Source organism: Motacilla alba, chromosome 2 (genome assembly GCF_015832195.1).
Source record: "Motacilla alba alba isolate MOTALB_02 chromosome 2, Motacilla_alba_V1.0_pri, whole genome shotgun sequence".
In the NCBI taxonomy this organism is placed as follows: domain Eukaryota; kingdom Metazoa; phylum Chordata; class Aves; order Passeriformes; family Motacillidae; genus Motacilla; species Motacilla alba.
This window is the reverse complement of record NC_052017.1, coordinates 77,822,619-77,841,152: the sequence shown is the minus strand read 5'-3', so window position 1 is coordinate 77,841,152 and position 18,534 is coordinate 77,822,619. Positions and strand designations below refer to the sequence as shown.

Here is an 18,534-nt window from a genome sequence, read left to right as displayed (position 1 = left end):
AGGAGTTGCTGGTAGTGGCAATACCATCTAAATACCTTTCAGTACCTGTCAGTAGTGATTTGATTATCAGCTGCTGCAGGTGTTTCTTGTTCTTTGGCATCTTCTTGGGACAGAGCATTTAACAACTACCCTTCCCTTTTATCTTCTGCCTTTCTCCTACCACAAACCTCATTGCCTTAGCTGTAGAGGGCAGTAATTTCTATAAAGACCACAGTCTATTACTCCAACTCATGTCACAGCTTGAGAGCAATTGAAGATATTCTGGAAGTGCTGCTTCTTGGTTTTGCTTAACTTCTTAAAGGAATGTAAAAAGCAGTTAATAAATCACTGGAAATATACTTTTTTCTTTATCTTCACCCTGCCCAGCTACTAGCTTTAGCCATTTACTTTTTTATTTTCTTCTGACCATTCTACTATCCTTTCACTCCAGTTAAATTCATAATCATCTCTCAAATCTAAGCATGTTAATTTAAGCAACTTTCTGTGGAGGATGATTCTCTAGGGCTGGCTGACAGATTAAGTGGCAGTACCTTGGTTGTGAAACAACCTACACTTGCACATTCTCCAGTTGTTTCCCATTAAAACTTAAATCCTTGTTCTGTTGTGGCACCTTTAAAAAGCAGACCTCTCCCTTACATCTAAATGTTATGAAAACCAGGCATACTGTAACCCAGAACCCCAAGGAATGCTTGATTGAAATAACAGATCAGAAAAGTCTCTTGCTAACATTCCTGTGATTATGGGTTTACTCAAGTGACAGAAACTTGGTGTCAGCTAGCTTTCTGCATACAGATTAATTTTGGTCAAAAAAAGAAATTGGCCTTAAAGGCTTCAGTGATGCAGTGTTTGTGGGGATAGGTAACTTCTTAAAATGTTACAGTATTCACTGTATTTCCTCTCTGTAGAATTATGCCACGTATTGCCCATTGGGTGGTTGGTCTGGTTCCTGCTGCAGAGTAGAGCTGTATTCCCTGTTAGTAATTACTGAGATTGAGTAGAATGAGTGAAGGGAAACAGAAGTGACTCCTTCTTAGATTCTCACAGGAAAACAAAAAGACAGCTTTGGTTTAGTCAACTCTGTTCTTCTGTAGTATCTACAAAGGTTAATTCTTAATATGTGTTTGGATTTCTTTTGTTTGTAACTTGTATCTAGAATTTGACATCCTGCAAATATGTCTCAAGACAGTGATGTAGGAAATTCAGGAAAAGCTTTTAAGAGAGAAAATAAAAGAAGAAACATCCATAGGTTATGATTTACAGTTAAAGCCCCTCCATCATTAGTGAGAAGTTAATTTTGAAATGGTGTATTACATCATGCAGTGAGTATGTTGAAGGAGAAAACAGATACCTTGCTTTCATTTTCACGTGACCAAATGACTTGAATACATGATGTGAACACATAAGACAGAAATCTACACTCATTTAACATATTTTGAAAGTAACCATTTTTCTTGATCTATGTTTGAGGTCTTTGAATGAGTAAACTTAACATTTAAGTTCCCCTAATGTTTTTAATCACAAACATTTAATTTTCAACAGCGCCTAGCAAATATATACTGAGAGGCCCTGTGGCATAGGACACTATTTGCAGCCTTAATACATGTGAAGATGCACATGCTAGAAGTTACAGTGCAATGAATTCCTATTCTGGTGTGTACAAAATGAACATCAGCTGCTTTAAACCTAGTTTAAAGCTTCCTGGAATTGTTCCAGGTTCAGATATTGAAGATCTTTCTATTTCAGAGTTTGAACTCATGTTTGTTCTCTCTCTCCCCTTCCCCTCCCTCCTTTTGCAGGCAAGGGCAGCTCAAGCATCTCATCCGACGTGAGTTCAAGTACGGATCACACACCCACCAAAGCCCAGAAGAATGCAGCTACCAGTGAAGGTAGGCAGCTGGTACTCATTACCCAGGTCAGGGCCCCAGCAGAATCCTAGCAGTTTTCAGAAGAAGAAACTCTCCTCCTCATTCCTTCGGTGTAGAGTAGCATTAGTCTGCTAGAAACCCAAAAGCAGATCTTCCTTTAAACAGTCTTTACTTGTGCCTGTGGTAGTTTCTGATTTGAATTTGTGATAAAGGATTTAAGTACTTCTGCAGAACCCAAATGTAGAGAGTTGGGAGTAATTTTGTATGCCACTTTTTCAGCAAAGGCTTTTATCCTTAAGGTTTTATGTGACATTATTTTGCAGTTATATTTGAAGGATATGCTTGATGGAAGCTTTTTGACATACAGTTTAGGTCAAATATCAGTTAAAATTCTCTTCATGTTCTGTGGACACCATGAAAATGTGAGTTGTTTGAGACAAGTTTATCAAAGGTGTGGCTGTGGACATGCTGACCTGACAGATTTAATTAGGTCAATACACCTCACCTCAATGACTGGAGTATGTCATCACCAAGTGGATTTTTAAAGTCCAGGGGAAGGAGATGTCATGTCTGTCGGTATCAGTTTGATGTTGTACTAACTGGTCAATGAACAGAGAAATGCTGATTCTTCCTTTCTGACTTCTTACATCTGAGTAGGTGTGCTCTGTTAAATGGAAGTCTGTTTGCCCTAATTTTTATAATTGTGTCTTTTTAGGCTGAGAGGAAATAACTATATATAGTTTAATGATGTAAGCCATAAGGATTTTTAAAAACTGTATAATTATTTACCTTAACTAGTGTTTCTGTGTAACTCTGTTGTAATGATTTGGTTTTACTTGGTAGTAATCGAGTTATGATTCTGATTTCTTACGCTTCTGTCACTACAAATTAAGTTACAAGCTCTGATTGCTCTCAGTTTTATTTCTTGTGGTTAAAGGAAATTGGTGTTTTGAATAGTTCTAGTGTGGCAAATCTGACTATAACTGTAGAATCTGTTCAGTAAAAGCAGTTCATGTAAGTAATGAATGACCACATAAATCCAAGAGTTCTGTTGTTGGGCATGCATAATCCCATACCAAGAAGGAATATCTGGCACTTATGAATAATAAGAAATACTGGTTTGGATTCTGTGGTTTTTAGTCCAGCCAATAAATTTAACAGCAAACAAATAAGTGGTTAATTATAAGTTGAATAGTAGACTTCATGATTCTCTAAACCTTAGATTCAAAAGTTTTGAGGTATCTGAAAGAGGTGAATTACCAAGACCCAAAAAAAACCTAGGAAATGTATTCTCTTTATGACAGCCAGGAATGAAAAAGAAAAGAAACCATAAAATAATAGTGGAAACTCTGAAGCCAGTACTTCATAATTGCTCTGATTTTCTTTTCTACTTCAGTCTGTAAAGCATTTTTTTCCCTTGGATTCAAATAAGATAATGCAAAATAATCCTGTACTAATCTCTATGATTTATGTTCTTAATTTAGCCCTTGATTGAGCCAGTGAATACGAATGTTGACCTTGAAATCTTTGCCACTAGTTTGCAGCTGATTAATTCATTAGCAGGCCAGTAGTTGCTGTAGTAAAATTATGTTTTTATGAGCTCACATGCAAAATCAGAGTTCAGAGCAGTGTAATTGTGTATTCTATATATGGAGGCAATTTCAGTTGTTAGCCTAACTTTTCTGTGCCCTGGAATAGTGTGATTTGACAAATACTTATTTTGACAACAGCTTTGGAAATAGCTTCTTCCTCAGCCTGTGCTATTGCTACTTTCTTACCTTTTCTTTCTCCTGAAGAATTACTAATGTGGACCAGTTTAATAGAAATTACCTTAATGTGGATTGCTGCATAATCTGGCTGATATTTTGAATGTCATAACCAGGGAGCATAAGAATTCTGTAAAGGCAAGTGAGACTAGAGATATGGAAGAGCTGGGGCAAAACAGGTGCTGTTGAAGCTGGTGCTGTTACTGAAGGCACATTTATCAACTTCTGTGCCTGGATTTTTTATTAATGCTGCCTCTTTTCCCCATGAGCAGTAGGCATATACTGAAGGAGGATTCAGTTGGTAATAAAGACTCATATCTTCCACAAGACGACTTGAGTTCTGTTCTTACAGAATGCTGGATGTTTTTGTACCGTTCAGTTATAGACTAATGCCTAGGGGCCAGCTAAGAGCAGGAGTCTGATTGTGTTAGATGCTGTACAAGCAGTGGCACTTACATGTTTTGGAGTGGTTGCATGACATTTTTAAAACTTTTAGTTAAATTTACCTGGTCCACTGTAGTATTTGCTTGCCATGGTACAGTAGTATCTGCCCAGCACAGAGGGTCGTACATGAATCTTTATTTTCACTGGAGACTGTTTACTGCAGGGACAGAATGCTCCAATTCTTCCTATATTGTAAATTCACAGCACTGTGTGTTGTTCTATGAAGGAGCCATGTGTTGTGTGGCGAGCTGTATGCAGCTGGGTTTGGCGTGGCAAGGACTGGGAAACATTGCAGGTGAACTCTTCTTCACCTTCATTGCATGGGAAATGATCCTGATTGAGCAAGTGGCAGACGCCATCTTTGCATCCTCTGAATTTCTATTGCCAGCTGCATTCCTGAGTGCCCAGCTCTGTGAAGAACGTGTTACTTGTTTGAGGCTGAAGGCCTTTCACAGCTTCTGCTTTTCAGCTTTTAAAACAGACCTAATTCTTCCCAGTTTTGCACAGCTTGTCTTCTGTTTCTGTAAGACAGGTGACTTGTGACAACACTTGTTGAAGCTGAACCAATGGAATGAATGCCTTAAAACAACTAGAAAGGAAATTTATGGGAATGATCCATCTTATCTCTGGTACTCTACAGCAGAGAAGCAGTCATGTAAAGTACTACTTAGGCAGCTACATATTCCCAAGAACTGCAAAAAGATGTAAGCAGGACTGTTGCTTGGAAGAGCAGACCACCTCAGGAGGTATCTGACAGCAGTTTTCTTTCCATCAGTTTAAGCAATCAAACCACACTCTTCATCCTGAAGACTGCAGCCACATTATCTGTCAAGTTTCAGAGCTGTGATGTTTCTCTACAGAATGGGTACCAGAAATAGGTAACAAGATGCTTGAAATGGCTTTTGTTGTTCCAGTCCTAGATATCTATTTAAGGCAACAGCATTTAACTCACTTGATGAGCATAGGTCGTGCAGTTAGACCAAAATAATGGTACCCTTCCTCACATTGTGGATTTAGAGCATCTGTAGAGTTGTGGAATATTTTATGTTTTAAAGAGACAAAATGTTGGCCATGCTATTGAGTGTGTCTGGGTGAAGGGCACATCTTCCCCAGACAAGGACAGTGTGTGCTGGTATCCTTAGCTAAACAAGCTTCACTCAGTAATGCTTTGGAGAGGTAGCCACTACTCTGTTTTTATTGCAGAGAGGAAAGCAGACAGTACCTGGCAGATTGTGCAGCTTCCTAAATTCAGACTTTGACATACCAGTGATGCACTTGAGAGGAATGCAGAGGTGCTGAAACTGGAGTCCAGTGACTCTCATTTTGTGTACTTCAGTGAAGGGAGGGTGGCAAAACCCTCTGTAAGTTACAGAGAGACCTGTTGGTTTGGCTACAGCTTGGCTCAGAAGGAAGCCTGGTAGCCTGTGGGTGTGCGTGCGCTCTGATGCCTCCACACTGTCTCCTGAGGATATAGTTTCCTTCAGCTTTGAATATGAATATACACTGCCTTTTACTTCCTTTCCAGTCTCAGACATTGTCTGCAATTCTTTACCCTATCAATCAGTTATAGTTGGAAATGTGAGCATGCATGAGTTTTTACTACCCCCCATTGCTCTCTGGCAAGTGAAAGACTAAATGGATTTTTGTGGGCCATTTAAATGCAATTTGCTAGACATAGTCTCAGCTGGAATATTATTGTCTGAAACTTGATTTAGAAGATTAGACTAAATGACTGTTTTTGTATGGGCTTACCTTGATCAGGGAGTTTTCTTCCAACTTACCTGCAAAGCATGGAATGTTATGTCCGAGCTTCATGCTTTGTATTAACTTGACGGACTGTTTTTCAAATAAAAAAATCAATACTGTTTGCACTTCATGTATAGCGCCATTAAGATGTAATCCAGAGGCAGCTTTAAATTGATTATGTATGAGCTCAATGTAGAAGTTCTAATTTGGTTCTCAGTGTCTGTTAAATCAAATTGAAGGATTAGGTCTGAAGTAGAATGCTATTTTAGCAGAAGGGCTCAGTGCTGAAGTACCTCTGAATATATCCCATTAAATCTTAGTATTTTGAGTTTTGCAAAAACATGGTGAAGCCAGCTGCTGTATTTTTGAAGAAGTTCAAATTTTATCTGCTTTTAGTTGACTTTTAGGGGCCTTCAAAGTATTTTACTTTGTTTCTCCTTTTGCAGTGCTCTGACAGTTCTAGAGTACACTGCAATGCATGCTTAGTTGTGGAAATCAAATTAATTTCTTTTGGCAGTAGCTGTTTGTATGCATCTCAACACAAGAGGTATTTCTTCTGCAGTTCAGGTGTGTACAAGAAGAGCCCTCCCTTTCATAGCTCTATCCTCCTTCCTGTTTTATTTGGGTTTTGTAGTGTTCCTGCTGGACTTGACAGTGCTGGGTTTACAGTTGGACTTAATGATCTCAAGGGTCCCTTCTAACCTAAATTATTCAATGACTCTCAGAGCAGCAGGGCCTATAGCCTAGTGGGAACAATTGCATTCATTAGAAGTCATTCCCTCCATTAAACCATCTTGGGGGGCCAACTGTGTGAAAATGTAGCCCTTTGCAAACATGTAATGCTTTAATTACTCATGTAAAAGTTCTACTGTATCCTGTGAAAGATGATGGCTTGGTTGGTCAGGCTGCGTTTGGGGCTGTTGGCCATCCTTTTTTTTTTTTTTTTTGTGTGACCTGTCCACTGAAGCTTTTATATAGAAAACTTTCCTTTTCCAGAAGAAAATTGACCTCAGTTTCAGAAAAGATTTATCACTGCTCTACCTGGGAATATATTAAGTGAGCACAAATTTATTTGGGTTGCATGCCTCTCATTTCACCTTACAAGTGAGAGAACAAAGTACTTGTTATAGGATACTTTCCAGGAGGCTGTAATTAGTTTAATTTTTTTGGCTTCATAACCACATTCTTTTAAAAAATGTGGTATCTTTTGTATCGCTGAGTAATTATTAATCTATTCAATGAATATAAGAGGAGAAGTTCTTGCATTGTGGACTGTGATGGACAGTATCAAAAAATATGGGAAGATGGAGCAGGTTCGTCACTATGGAATGCTTTTTGTATTTTAAACGGTTCCTGATAGAGAGTCAGCTCAAACTGATTTAGATGAGTGCAATCTGGTCTTTTTTTAAGGGGAGATAAAACCTCAGAGAACCAGTTTGCAAATGGACATCTTTTCTGTATATTAAGGTTGACATAAATAGGTAGGTACCTATGTTTGGTATATTGGACTGCCTTTGAAGTTTTTGAGTCGTTTTTGAGACACTGAGCTAGGTGTTGTGGCAAAAGATTATTGATGAAAAGAGATGCAGTTTTTTACCCAGATTTTCTTGATGATCCCTTTGGGAGAAAGAGCTCTTTACCTGTTAAGAAATCTTTTCCCACTTTGGTTCTTAGCCTTTTTTCTTTTAATTTTCTTTTTCTCTTCCAACTCTGTTGAACGTTTATTAACCCAGTATCAGAAATGAAAACCTTTAAGTGTTCTTTCTCAATCAATGTGAATATATGTATAATTCCTCTTCTTTTCATGGCAGTTCTCTTCCTTTTCATATCTATCCTCACGTCTTTGCAGCCTCTTGTTGGGTATTTGGGCTCCTGGTTCTACTATTGAAGTTCCGTCAAAGCAGAACACTACACGCTACTTCTGTACACTACAGTGTGTCAGAAGTTGATAACAATGCCTGAATTTGCCCCTGCTTGCTTGGAACTGGGCAGAGATTCAGTTGGCTTTCGGTGAACTGTGGCTGTTTTGAGTTGGTAGTGAAACTGGACACTAGGTAAGTTTCCTGGGGTTTTGTATTACTTTTCTAGCAGGGGAGGTTTCTAGAAAAGTGAAATGTTGCGTTGCAGAATGTGCCAAAACAGAATCATTTCAAGCCAGAAAGATTGAGGAGGAGTAAGAGAGGGCTGAGAGGCGTGACAGCTAATAAATCCAAAACTGTAAACAGTTTGGCTGAATAAACAGAGCTCACTATTTAAATTGCTTTAACCAACATATATGAATGCATACACAAATATAATCACCTCAAGCAGTGTGCGAAGGTACAAAGTAGTATAGAGCTTGCTCTTAACCACTGTTTTTTTGTACTTAACTACATCTTGATACGCTTTTGCAATCTAATAGGCAGTATTCCTGCAGAACTGTTCTGCTAATTACAACAATACCATTACAATCAGCATTTAAATTCGAGTTCACATGCAAGGCAAAAGTAGCTGAGACATTGGCAAGGTTAAACCTGCAAATTGAAACCTTACGTTATTCTGGCTAATTTGTACTGAAATGCTATAGCCAAATGTTTAAAACTTGCCCAAACAATACCAAGAACAAATTGGAAAAGTACATGAAACTGCAGTCTTATTTGATCTGCTGCCTGAAATGTGAGACCCACCAGAGCAAACGCACTTACAGTACAGTTAAAGAGAAATGATCCCAATTTAAAAACCTGGCATTAGCTTTTCCAAGTAATGTCTGATGCTTGGTAGGAGTGATTGCAGTTTATTCAATTACCTGTAAATCTGATTTTAAGGAATCCAAGATCTCAAATGTAATTCTTTAGGTAAAATTCTCTACTGAACTACTTAAATACTGTTATCACAGGGAGGTTCTGACACTTAACTGTTTGTCCTGTTATTGCCTATGATAGCTGTCTAAAGTAGTTTCCTTCTCTGAAAAGTGAAGTCATCTCAAAGGATATGAAGAATGCCCAGCATTTATTATTCAAAACCCCATCCTTCTTGAATGCTAGACTGTCTCCTAAGACTTCTTGAAGAATATATACAACCTGATAATGCATATTTAAATATGTCAGGTTTATCCATTTTTCAGAATTTATGAACTGAGATGAGCAACTTGCTTCAGATGAGTTCTAGTTCATGACTGAAATAATGAAATAAAATTGAAACAGCAATTTTTTTTCTATAACTTCACAATCCCTGTTAAGATGCTGTAGTTTAAATTTATTGTACAAAATATCCTGCCTTATGTTCCTATATCTTATCTTTTAATGTCAGTTTGTCGAATGACTGTGTAATTTTTAAGACTGATACCACCAAGAGTGCCAAAACTAGCAGCATGCTTGAGAAATATCTGCTTGGAGCTGTTGAGCCATTCTGTATTTCTCTTCTGGCTATTGTACCATAGTTCCTGCTACTGCGTCTTTCTCAAGGTTGGCATCTCCTTGATTCTGCCAGCATTCCCAGATTTCCTTTGAGAAGTATTGGCTGATGAAAATGGCAGTTCAAGAGTGGACAATGATAATTCCTATGCTCTTGTTAATTCTGACTGCTGAATCATCTTTGGTTTAGGCAGTTACATCAGACTAGGCTGGAAGTATAAGGAGAAGTTGTGAACATGAATACAATCAGATGACTTGCCATTTATGTGTTCCTCTAGCCTTAATCAGCCACACATGAACATAGAACTTGTGGTGTCGTAGTGGGCCTGGTCACTAACTGACCATTGTGATACTTCTTTCCTATTTAGGGATAGTTTTCATCTTGAGCTGTGATGATGGGTTTGGGAGTTTGTAACTCTTGAACCTCAAAGTAAAATTTTGATATTAACAGTTCAAATCAAAGATTTTTTTTTTGGATAGAGAAAAATGAGTGCCCATAGCAGCCTGTCATCTGTACTGGACTAGGAGGTTTTCTCTTCCTTACTCTGTTCTCTTGGGTGTATACAGGTTTGCCAGAAGGCAGGCAGGGTCCCTTTGGAAATGCATTATAAATGCTTGTTTACAATTTAGATCAGGTAGTTTGAGTTACCCTCCCACAAAGTGAAGAATGGAGACTTTTCATAGGCATGTCACCTACTTGTGGCATGTTTGTGCTGCCTTGGACATGTGAATGTGTGGGTGGGAAGAAGCTTGATGGCTTTACTGCATGACTGTATTCCAGCATGCTGCTTGCAGTGACTTGAATACATCATAAATCTCCATTGTCAATTTTTATCACAGGGATCATAACTATGTTCTGGGGTTTACCAGTGCCTAATCTAATCTATAGTGCTTTTAGTTTTCCATAGCATCTTGTAGAGCTTTCCCAATTCCACCCTGTATATCAGAGAGAGTGAAATTTTACAGCACTGTGAGGTATTCCTTGTCTGTGGGAAGTTTTTTACCTTGTTCATTGTAGGTAAATAGTGCTGTGTGGGAATCTCTGAAAGACAAACAGTAAGAAATCTCGAGGATGTGGGCAGTAGGAACAAATTCTTTTTTCCAGCTGTGACACTTGCTTAACATGAATATTTATATGTCCATGTGGGCATATGTAAACATTGATTATTTCTTTGTTTATTAGATACACCCACATTTCCCACCTCCACCCCATAAGATAAACATTTGTAAGCCATGTCAGGTAGAGTTTGACCTTCCATTTGAGCAATAAAAACTTAGTGTGGCACCCAGAAGTTCAGAAACTGTTTACTGTTCAGAGCAGTCATTTACCTTGGTCCAGGAAAGACTTCTGTGGTAGTTCTCCTTAGAGAACAGGCACACATGTAGTCTAAATGATAAAATTATAATTGGACTGTATTTTGTGAGCTCGATCTTGGAAAACTATTGACCCTTCTTTATTGTGGGCTGGAAAAAACCATTAGCTTGAACTCTGCTTTCTTAGGATGCTCTCTTACTCTTGCTTTTTCTTTCACTTTAAAAGCAAGACTTTAGTAACTTCTTGTAATCTGAGACAAAATTGCAGCTCAGTCTGATTTTAGCTGTGAGTGTATTTTCTCTCTGCTGTTCTTGTAGAGTTAACTTTCTCAAATTTCTTTTAATGCCCTTGTACCTCAGATTCAGTTATATTATGGATTTTCTGTCCAGCCTTGGATTTGTCTTTTGAAAGCTTTTGCCATGTAAAACATGTGAAGCTGATGATCAAGAAGCTGATGTGCCTGGTTTTAATTGGAGACTATTCTGGACCTGACTAAAAGTCACAATACTCTGAATATGCTTTGTTGTGTTCCAATAAAAAAATCTGACATCAGGAGGTTAATTTGCTGTTAAATTTGTGCTGTTAATTTGGCAGACTTAACAAATTTGTTTTTGGAAAAGAAAAAGCTATCAAAGAATATTTATTTTTCTTTCTTCTGAAATGGCACTAGATGAATGATGAGTCTGCTTCTATCCATCAATGTTTCATAATGATTACTTCTGCCACTGTCTAATTAATCCTGTAGCATTTGGTGAAATGTGAATGGTTGCTGGACTATGCTGAGAACGTCACTCCCAATGAAAGTGTATCCAATTCAAAATAGCAGCACTGCCATTCAGTCACTGGGCTCAGATTTCACCAGTCATATTAAATAGCTATATGGAATGAAGGAGAATTAGTATCTTATCTTGATGTGTTAATGCTTTCACATATTTTTAATTCTGTTTAGAATGTTTCCTTGTATAGGGCAAAAAAACCCCAAAAGTCATAATGATACACAAAATATCCCCCACCTACTATGTTTTTTTTTGTTGCTGAAACAATACTAGTTGTTTTTAAAATATTGTTCATAAGGAGAGGACTGTGAAGATTCTGAAACAAACATGAGATGTGGTTATGAGAAACTATGAAATGTTTGATATTGATAGATGTCCATTTTCAGTTAGACAGCTGGCAATGCTGCGAACAGAAAAAACAATGCTCAGAACTGATGTAATTTATGTCATGCCATGATTTTTGTTACTGGTTACTCGAGTTTTGATATGAACAGAGCCCTAAAGCGAAGACTGGGATAGCCTCTTGAATTTGATATCAAGTCAATGCCCAGACTATTAGAGTAACTTATTATGCTTCAGTTGTGTTTTAACTCAGAATTGTAGTTGCTTCAATGCTGCTTGAATTTCAAACCTGCAAATTCACAAAAATCAGAACATGAAATATTAGATCATCTCCTTATGTATCCATGTCCAAGAGAAAGATCTTTTCTCATGTATCTTGGAAATAAGATAAGTGTAGAAGGACAGTATGCTGTGACTTTTACTGTTGAACATTTCCTGATTCTAAATTGAAGCAACCATGTTTAAATATGTGATATTCTGTACTGTTTTTGAAGAAAGAATGATAGAACTCTTAACTAAACAAAAACTTAACTATTTGCCTAATAGGCGAGAAAAGGAATGTAGCTGGAACTGCAAAGAGTAAAACTAGGTAAAAGAAATTTAAAAACAGTATCTGCAAAATCTTTAAAAAAAAAAGGAAAATAATATGATTAAAAGTATGAGTGACCAAACCTTTGTATTCTACTGTCTATTGCTCAATATGATAGATTATGCTTAAAAAGTTAGCAGGCTCAGATACTGCAGAAAAGACAAAGTGTTTCCTTTGGGCCCCTTTGTGGAAATTATGACTTTGTTTGAATGGTTAGCCAGTGCATGCCAGAGAAACAAGCATTTTGTAGTAGATGGTTTAGTTAACAGCAAATGTAATCACAGTGAATCTTTGGAATCTAATGCTACTTGTGTAACCAGATAGACTTCCTTAATCCAAAAGATTAATCATAAAGTCTATGTAAAATGTAATGATATTTGTCTTGGGATTGTGAGTGTGGTTCTAAAAAATAGTTGACATACCATTCTGGAAATGTTGTTTGTTGTCTTGAATTGAATTATATTTTTACGCTAAATTCAAGAGTAAGTGTCTCTGATTTCAAGAGAGGCCATATTTCATCAAAGCTTTGGAGGAGTTCAGTTGATGTCTGAGCTTCATTGAACCTATGACTATGTCCCATCAAGAAGTTGCCTATCAAAAACAGCTTGAGCTGTTCTTAAGAAGACTCACACTGGAATAGTGAGATAAACTGGAACTAGTGGTCAATCGTTACACAAAGCCTCTATGAAAAGAAAATAGTTGAAACTTAAATGAAAATCTGAGGCAGGTTTGTCAGCTCCTTTTAACCTGAGAACAAGATCATCTTTGGTATGAAATGCACGGCCATCAATGGTGCTGGTCTCCAATTATGTCTTCATATATTTCTCTGTTGCAAGAACAGTGTGTGTATTTTAGGTGCTAGGGTGCTATTTATGAGTTGGAGGGTTATTTATTTCTGTTTGTTTCATTTATTAGTGTCCAGGAAACTAAATTCAAGATTTGGAAATGCTTCAGCTCTTCCCATCTGTGTGTGTATTGGAATTTTCAAGAAATTTGGCATGGGAGGATGCTAAACCGTGAACACATCATCAGTCCTCACCTCATTAACACTGTACTGCAGTAGTTTGTGGTGTGTGCATGTTTACTCAAAAGCTGGAAAGGTTTTGTTGCCTTGGTTGCTTCTTGAAAATTAAATAAGTAACATCAATTTTATTCTGACTTTGAGTATTTTTTAATACTAATGGGGTTCAAATGTCAATGGAAAAAAAATTTGCTTCTGCTTGGACTGTGCTCTTTTCAATTCTGACCCAGTTTTGTGGGCAAGCTTTGTGGTCTGGTAATGGTTGTTCAGCTCAGAATTAGGTCTTCTACTGGGCTTGGAAGTGTTTAGGCTCCTGTGCTGTTTTATTGACATGCTGGCTTGAAGTCCTCATTTGCACATCATGTCTGTGTTAATTTGATCCAAATGAAGGACACTCCTGCCCCCAGTTTGTCAGGGCATCCTGTGCAGAGCTCTGGAAGTGTGACTTGATGCCTTACCATGCCAGATGGACTTAATTTGATTCTCCTTAATGTGGATGTACAAGTTAGCTGGAGCTTTTGAAGCTTCAGGTATCCTGGTCTGAGCCATTGCCATTTAACATCTGGAAGTAGTTGAAAAAAGTCATAATTTTCTCTTTTTCCTCGAGGAAAGAATTGTAGACTGACAGAAGAAGGCCAGGGGAAACCAGGTGTTTAACTGTGTTGCACCATCTTGTAAATGATGTTGTCTTACACAGCCAAAATATGATAGTATTCAGATAGCCATATTCAAACCATGAATCACTTGATGGCAAAGGCTTAAAAGAAAAAAATAAATGTTTAAATATAGGTGTTGAAATACATGGTCTTATTCTTTGTATTTGAACATTGCATGCTGAATCTTGGGCCTGGGTGAAATACTGTGTAGGAAACTGACACTGATTTTAAACAGGTTTTATCCTGCCCTCCTTTTTTTTTTTCTTTTCTTTTCTGAACTTTTGACTGTAGAGTTGAACCTGACAACTCTTATTGATCTGTCTAATTTTGTAGTTTTAATGGAACAGTCGTAATTAGCTCAGGCATTGAGCTTGTGACAGAGTCTGAATGGACTATGTTTTAATTTTTTTTTGCAATTTCTGCTAAAGAAGTTATTTTGGTTCCCTATCACGGAAACATGAAACTGAATTTTGGGGAAGGAAGGGACTGCTCAAAATAAAGGCATTGAATTTAGATTGGGAGAAGGGAGCACTGATGTTAAAAGATAGCAAAGGTAGTAAAGCCAAAGTTTAAAATTAGGCTTCTATGGTGTATAATATTAAAAAGGTAGGTTTAGGTTTCATCTGTAGGGATAACACACTGCAAAGCAGTGATAACAAGACATTAAGGAAAATGTAGGCAATTGTATTCCAGTACTTGTGTCTCTTTACAGAAAGCTTCTGGGAGAAGCAACAACATAATCTTGACAGACTCATAGAGAGGTCTAATAAAAGGAACCTTGTCAATTCTAGGTGTATGGAAATCTAAATGCTACAAGACTATTGAAACAGTAATAGGTTGTGATGTTGGATAATTTTGAGTTTGTACACAGTGAAGAACCCTTGTGTGCCAGAAAATCCTTGAAACAAGGTCTGTGTCAGGACTGATGGATTCTTTTGCTCCAGGCAATAATGCCGCCTTCACTCATAAATCAGAGCTTATGACTGCAGGGAGGTACCAGAGAACTCAGCTGAGCAAATGGATTTCAGCTATATAGAAACAGCATGAATAAGCTAAAAAGAAAGTCCTTGTATTTAGTTGGAATGCAGTAGAAGCGGTTTTCTGTTGTGCACAGAATGTGTTATAGGTTGGGAGGTATTATCATAAAGGCATGATTTTCTGATTACTTGGAACAGAATATTATGTGTCTAGAATAGCATCTGATACATGTTTTTAGCTTTTGTGATGGACAGCTGTTGGAATTAAAGTTGAGACTGAAATTTGTAATGTTTACCTGACACTTAAGTTGGAAATAGTACAGTTCAGAGTTCATTACTATTCTTCTCATTGGAAAGTATTTTAGAAAATACTTACTGTTTTTGTCAATCTAGCAATACACTCAAACATGCAAACTGAAGCAGCAAAACTCTTAGTTTTCTGTGTGCTATCCTGTGTCAATAATAGCTCTTTGCACAGCCCTGGTTTCACCACTGCTCTGACAAACTTTGGAAGGTACCAGTAACCAACACAGTAGAAACCTTGATGGAATGGCCTTTAAAGGTCTGTATGTCTGCCACCTCCTCTGTCATGATCAAAGCTTGTTTTGCTGAGCACTGTGTTCCTTCAGTCACATGGATGATATCAGACTCCATTCATCTTAAATTTACCTCCTGGAAATGTCCTGCCTTTCGTTATTCCTACACTATTTCTGAATGTGAGATGAAGCTGTCCTCACTGCCAGCTTAGTTTTCTGAATATGCTTGCCAGGCTGAAATGATATACATCGTAGTTACGGGCTTCTTGCTGCCAAACTTTGGTCGTATATATATTGCTCAAGCTGCAAACTTCCAAAGCAAACACCAAGAGGAAATCAAAATTAAATTAATCCTCTCCAAGGATGTATAAAGTATGGCTGCACTAAAGTTTACTTGTTGAGATTGAGAGGGACTGTTGGTCATGTGGGAGGCAGAAGCCACTTGGTATTCACAGCCCTGTTCTGTTGCATTGCTTGTCTGGGCTGGAGTTGCTAAGTGTGGAGACCTTAATTTTTTTCCTGATAGCTTGACAAATGGCTTTGCTAAGCCATGGTTATCTGTGGAACCATAGGGCAGTCATGGCAGTTTGCATTCATAGGACTAAAGGCAAACGAGTCACTAATTTCTCTGGAGCCCTCACAGCTGTGCATGTGCTTCATTTAATGTACTCAAAACTTCTTTGCTGAGACCAAGCAGAGCTCTTGAGTCTTCAACTTTGGACAGTGTGAAGGTTGGGTTTGGAGACCTACTGTCTGTTGACCTCAGCTGAGAGGACTGGTTTAGGACCATGCTCAGTTCTGTTGTATTGCTGGGTTTCAGCTGGCCAGCAGGAGGAATCATCAGTAATCATGAAGGATTTGATGCCAGCTCTCTCAGATGGTGTGAGGGTTGGAAGTGTAAAGTAGTGGCTGATGGCATTCTCAAAAGCCTACTGGCTATACCTAGTCCATTTTCAAATGGAAAATATGGATTAAATGAGTACTGCCTGCAGGACATGAAAATGAAAAGGGAGTGGAATTGCTTAGCAGAACTTTGTGTAACTGCAAAGTAGACTTGAATGCTATTTCATAAAAAAAAAAGGGTGGGTTTTTCTCCTTTTCCAGGTTTTGGGTTTTCCATTTTGGCTTTTCTTTCGTTTGTTTTATGGTTTTGTGTTTGGTTTTTTTGTTGGCTTTTTTTTTTTTTTTGGGGGGGGGGGTTGTTTTTTTTTTTTTTGTGTAGCTATAGCCTTTGTATTTTGGTAGCCTCATCTGAAATGAAATTATATCCCATATTGTACAGTTATTCAGAAAGACATTCCTCAGCGAGCAATGGCAGTCATAAATTAATCTACTTCCACAAGCAGAAAAATGGGCTTGATTGCTGGAGTAACAATCATAACTATTCTTCACCAAATATTGTGCACAAGAAGAAGGAAATAAAAACCTTATCTGTTTTTCCTATAGGCATAAAAGAGCTTCAGCATCATAAATCTAAAATAGGATGCCATCCGTGATCATCTTGATCTACCTTCTGCTTGCTCTGAAGCTTTTAAATTATTAGGAGTAATAAAACTTTTGTCTTGGATAATTTAAATGTCTGTTTAAATTGTTTTGAGAAGTAAAGCTGTAACTGAGTAGTTTTTTCCTTGTTCTGGGTGAAAAACTTTGACTACACCAGAAGTAGACAAGTTCAGGTGTTGAAAATGTGCTCTTTTTATCCTGCTAACACAGGGAAAAGTGTCTGCTTGCAGTCTTGCAATGCTATCTGTTACTGAGGCTTTGCTACTACTTACTCCCTGTTGTCCAAGATGAGACTTTTGGAGTTAGTGAAGCTTCTTACAGAAGACCTCCTGTGGTGGGAAGTTACTGGTGTGTTGTCTTGCTGCAAATTATCTGTCCCATCTTTCGTAAGCTTAATCTTTGTACAAATCCTATGTTTAATTTCTACTGATAGGCAAACAATTTTCTATGGCTTCCCTGCTAAATATGTCAATTTGTGTTACTGGAGAAACTTGTCACTCATTAATCAAGCACATAGTGTGGACCTAGAAGGGAAAGGGTAAGAATTATTTTCTGTACTTCTTGATGACTGTACAAGGACTGACTCCTTGCCAAAGTGGTTAACAGAGCTGAAGTAATGTACTGTGAATGTCAACTCGTTGATCTGCAGATCTTAAAACTTTTCCATGAAGTACAGAGTTCAGTCATGAACTTAAGCTTGCTGATATTAGGTTTTGTTTTGGGTTTTTTTGGTTTTTTAGTATTGATAATAAAAGTTCTGAACCCTCAGGTACAAACTTCTGATGTAATGACATCCCCATTGAAAAAAGGCACTGTTCTGGGGAGAATCAAGGAACTTTTAACTCTTAGTAACCACTCCTGTCATTTATCATTTCATTCCATTTCCTCACCCACAAATGATGCAGGATGGCTGCCTGCCATGAAGGCAAACTGTAACAAGATGTAAAATAGTGAGGGCTTTTTTTGTTTGTTTAAATGGTGTATGTTGTGTTATTAATGACTCATTTGTCTATACTTTGGTTTGTTTTATACGTAAAAAACTTATTTATAATTGGAATAAACAAGTATCCATCAGTTTGGTACTCTGAATCAAGGCTCTGACTTAAATTGTATTAGTCTTCAAAAGCTTGGAGCACAAGACTGACTTAGAGCATGGGCTCTATTTGATAGCTATGAAACACACAGAAAATACAGCAGGAAGGATGGCGTGCTTCAAAATGCCTAACAAAGTTGCTTTGGGAATTTAATGATCATAAGAATACAGTGTCTTCCTTAAAGGTTGGTAAATTACACCATTGAAATTATTGCAAGATCTATTTATTAGGGGAGACAGTTTTTAAGATATTAGATGTCATTCCAGTGGCAATGTTTTCTCATTGCTTTTTCTGTTCTTACTTTTGCCATTTGGTAGGTATAAGTGTCTGCCAAACTAAACCAGATTTTAGAAGCCAAATGCAGGCCCTAATAAAAAGGATTTGCATGATTTTAGGTAGTTATTTTTCATAATCTATTAACTTAATTAAAACCAATCATAACTTGGTTATCATTGACTGAAACGCCTGAGAATAAAATGGAAGCTGAATTTTGTCCAAGGTAAATTCCAAAA

At 37.6% G+C, this 18,534-nt stretch overlaps 1 protein-coding gene across 3 annotated transcripts in view; it reads left to right on the top strand.

Moving 5' to 3' along the window:
• Nucleotides 1-18,534, top strand: part of FBXL7 (F-box and leucine rich repeat protein 7) — a 169,874-nt gene that overhangs the window by 36,316 nt on the left and 115,024 nt on the right. The window contains exons 1-2 of one of the 3 annotated variants that reach the window (XM_038163142.1): nt 1,797-1,886; nt 7,671-7,875. Coding sequence is in view for 1 of the 3 variants with exons in the window: in XM_038163112.1 (XP_038019040.1) it covers nt 1,797-1,886 (90 nt within the window). In the remaining 2 variants the exon portion in view is untranslated. Of the gene's footprint in view, nt 1-1,795; nt 1,887-7,670; nt 7,876-18,534 lie in introns of those variants that run through there. The other 2 variants (XM_038163112.1, XM_038163130.1) reach the window with 2 other exon arrangements.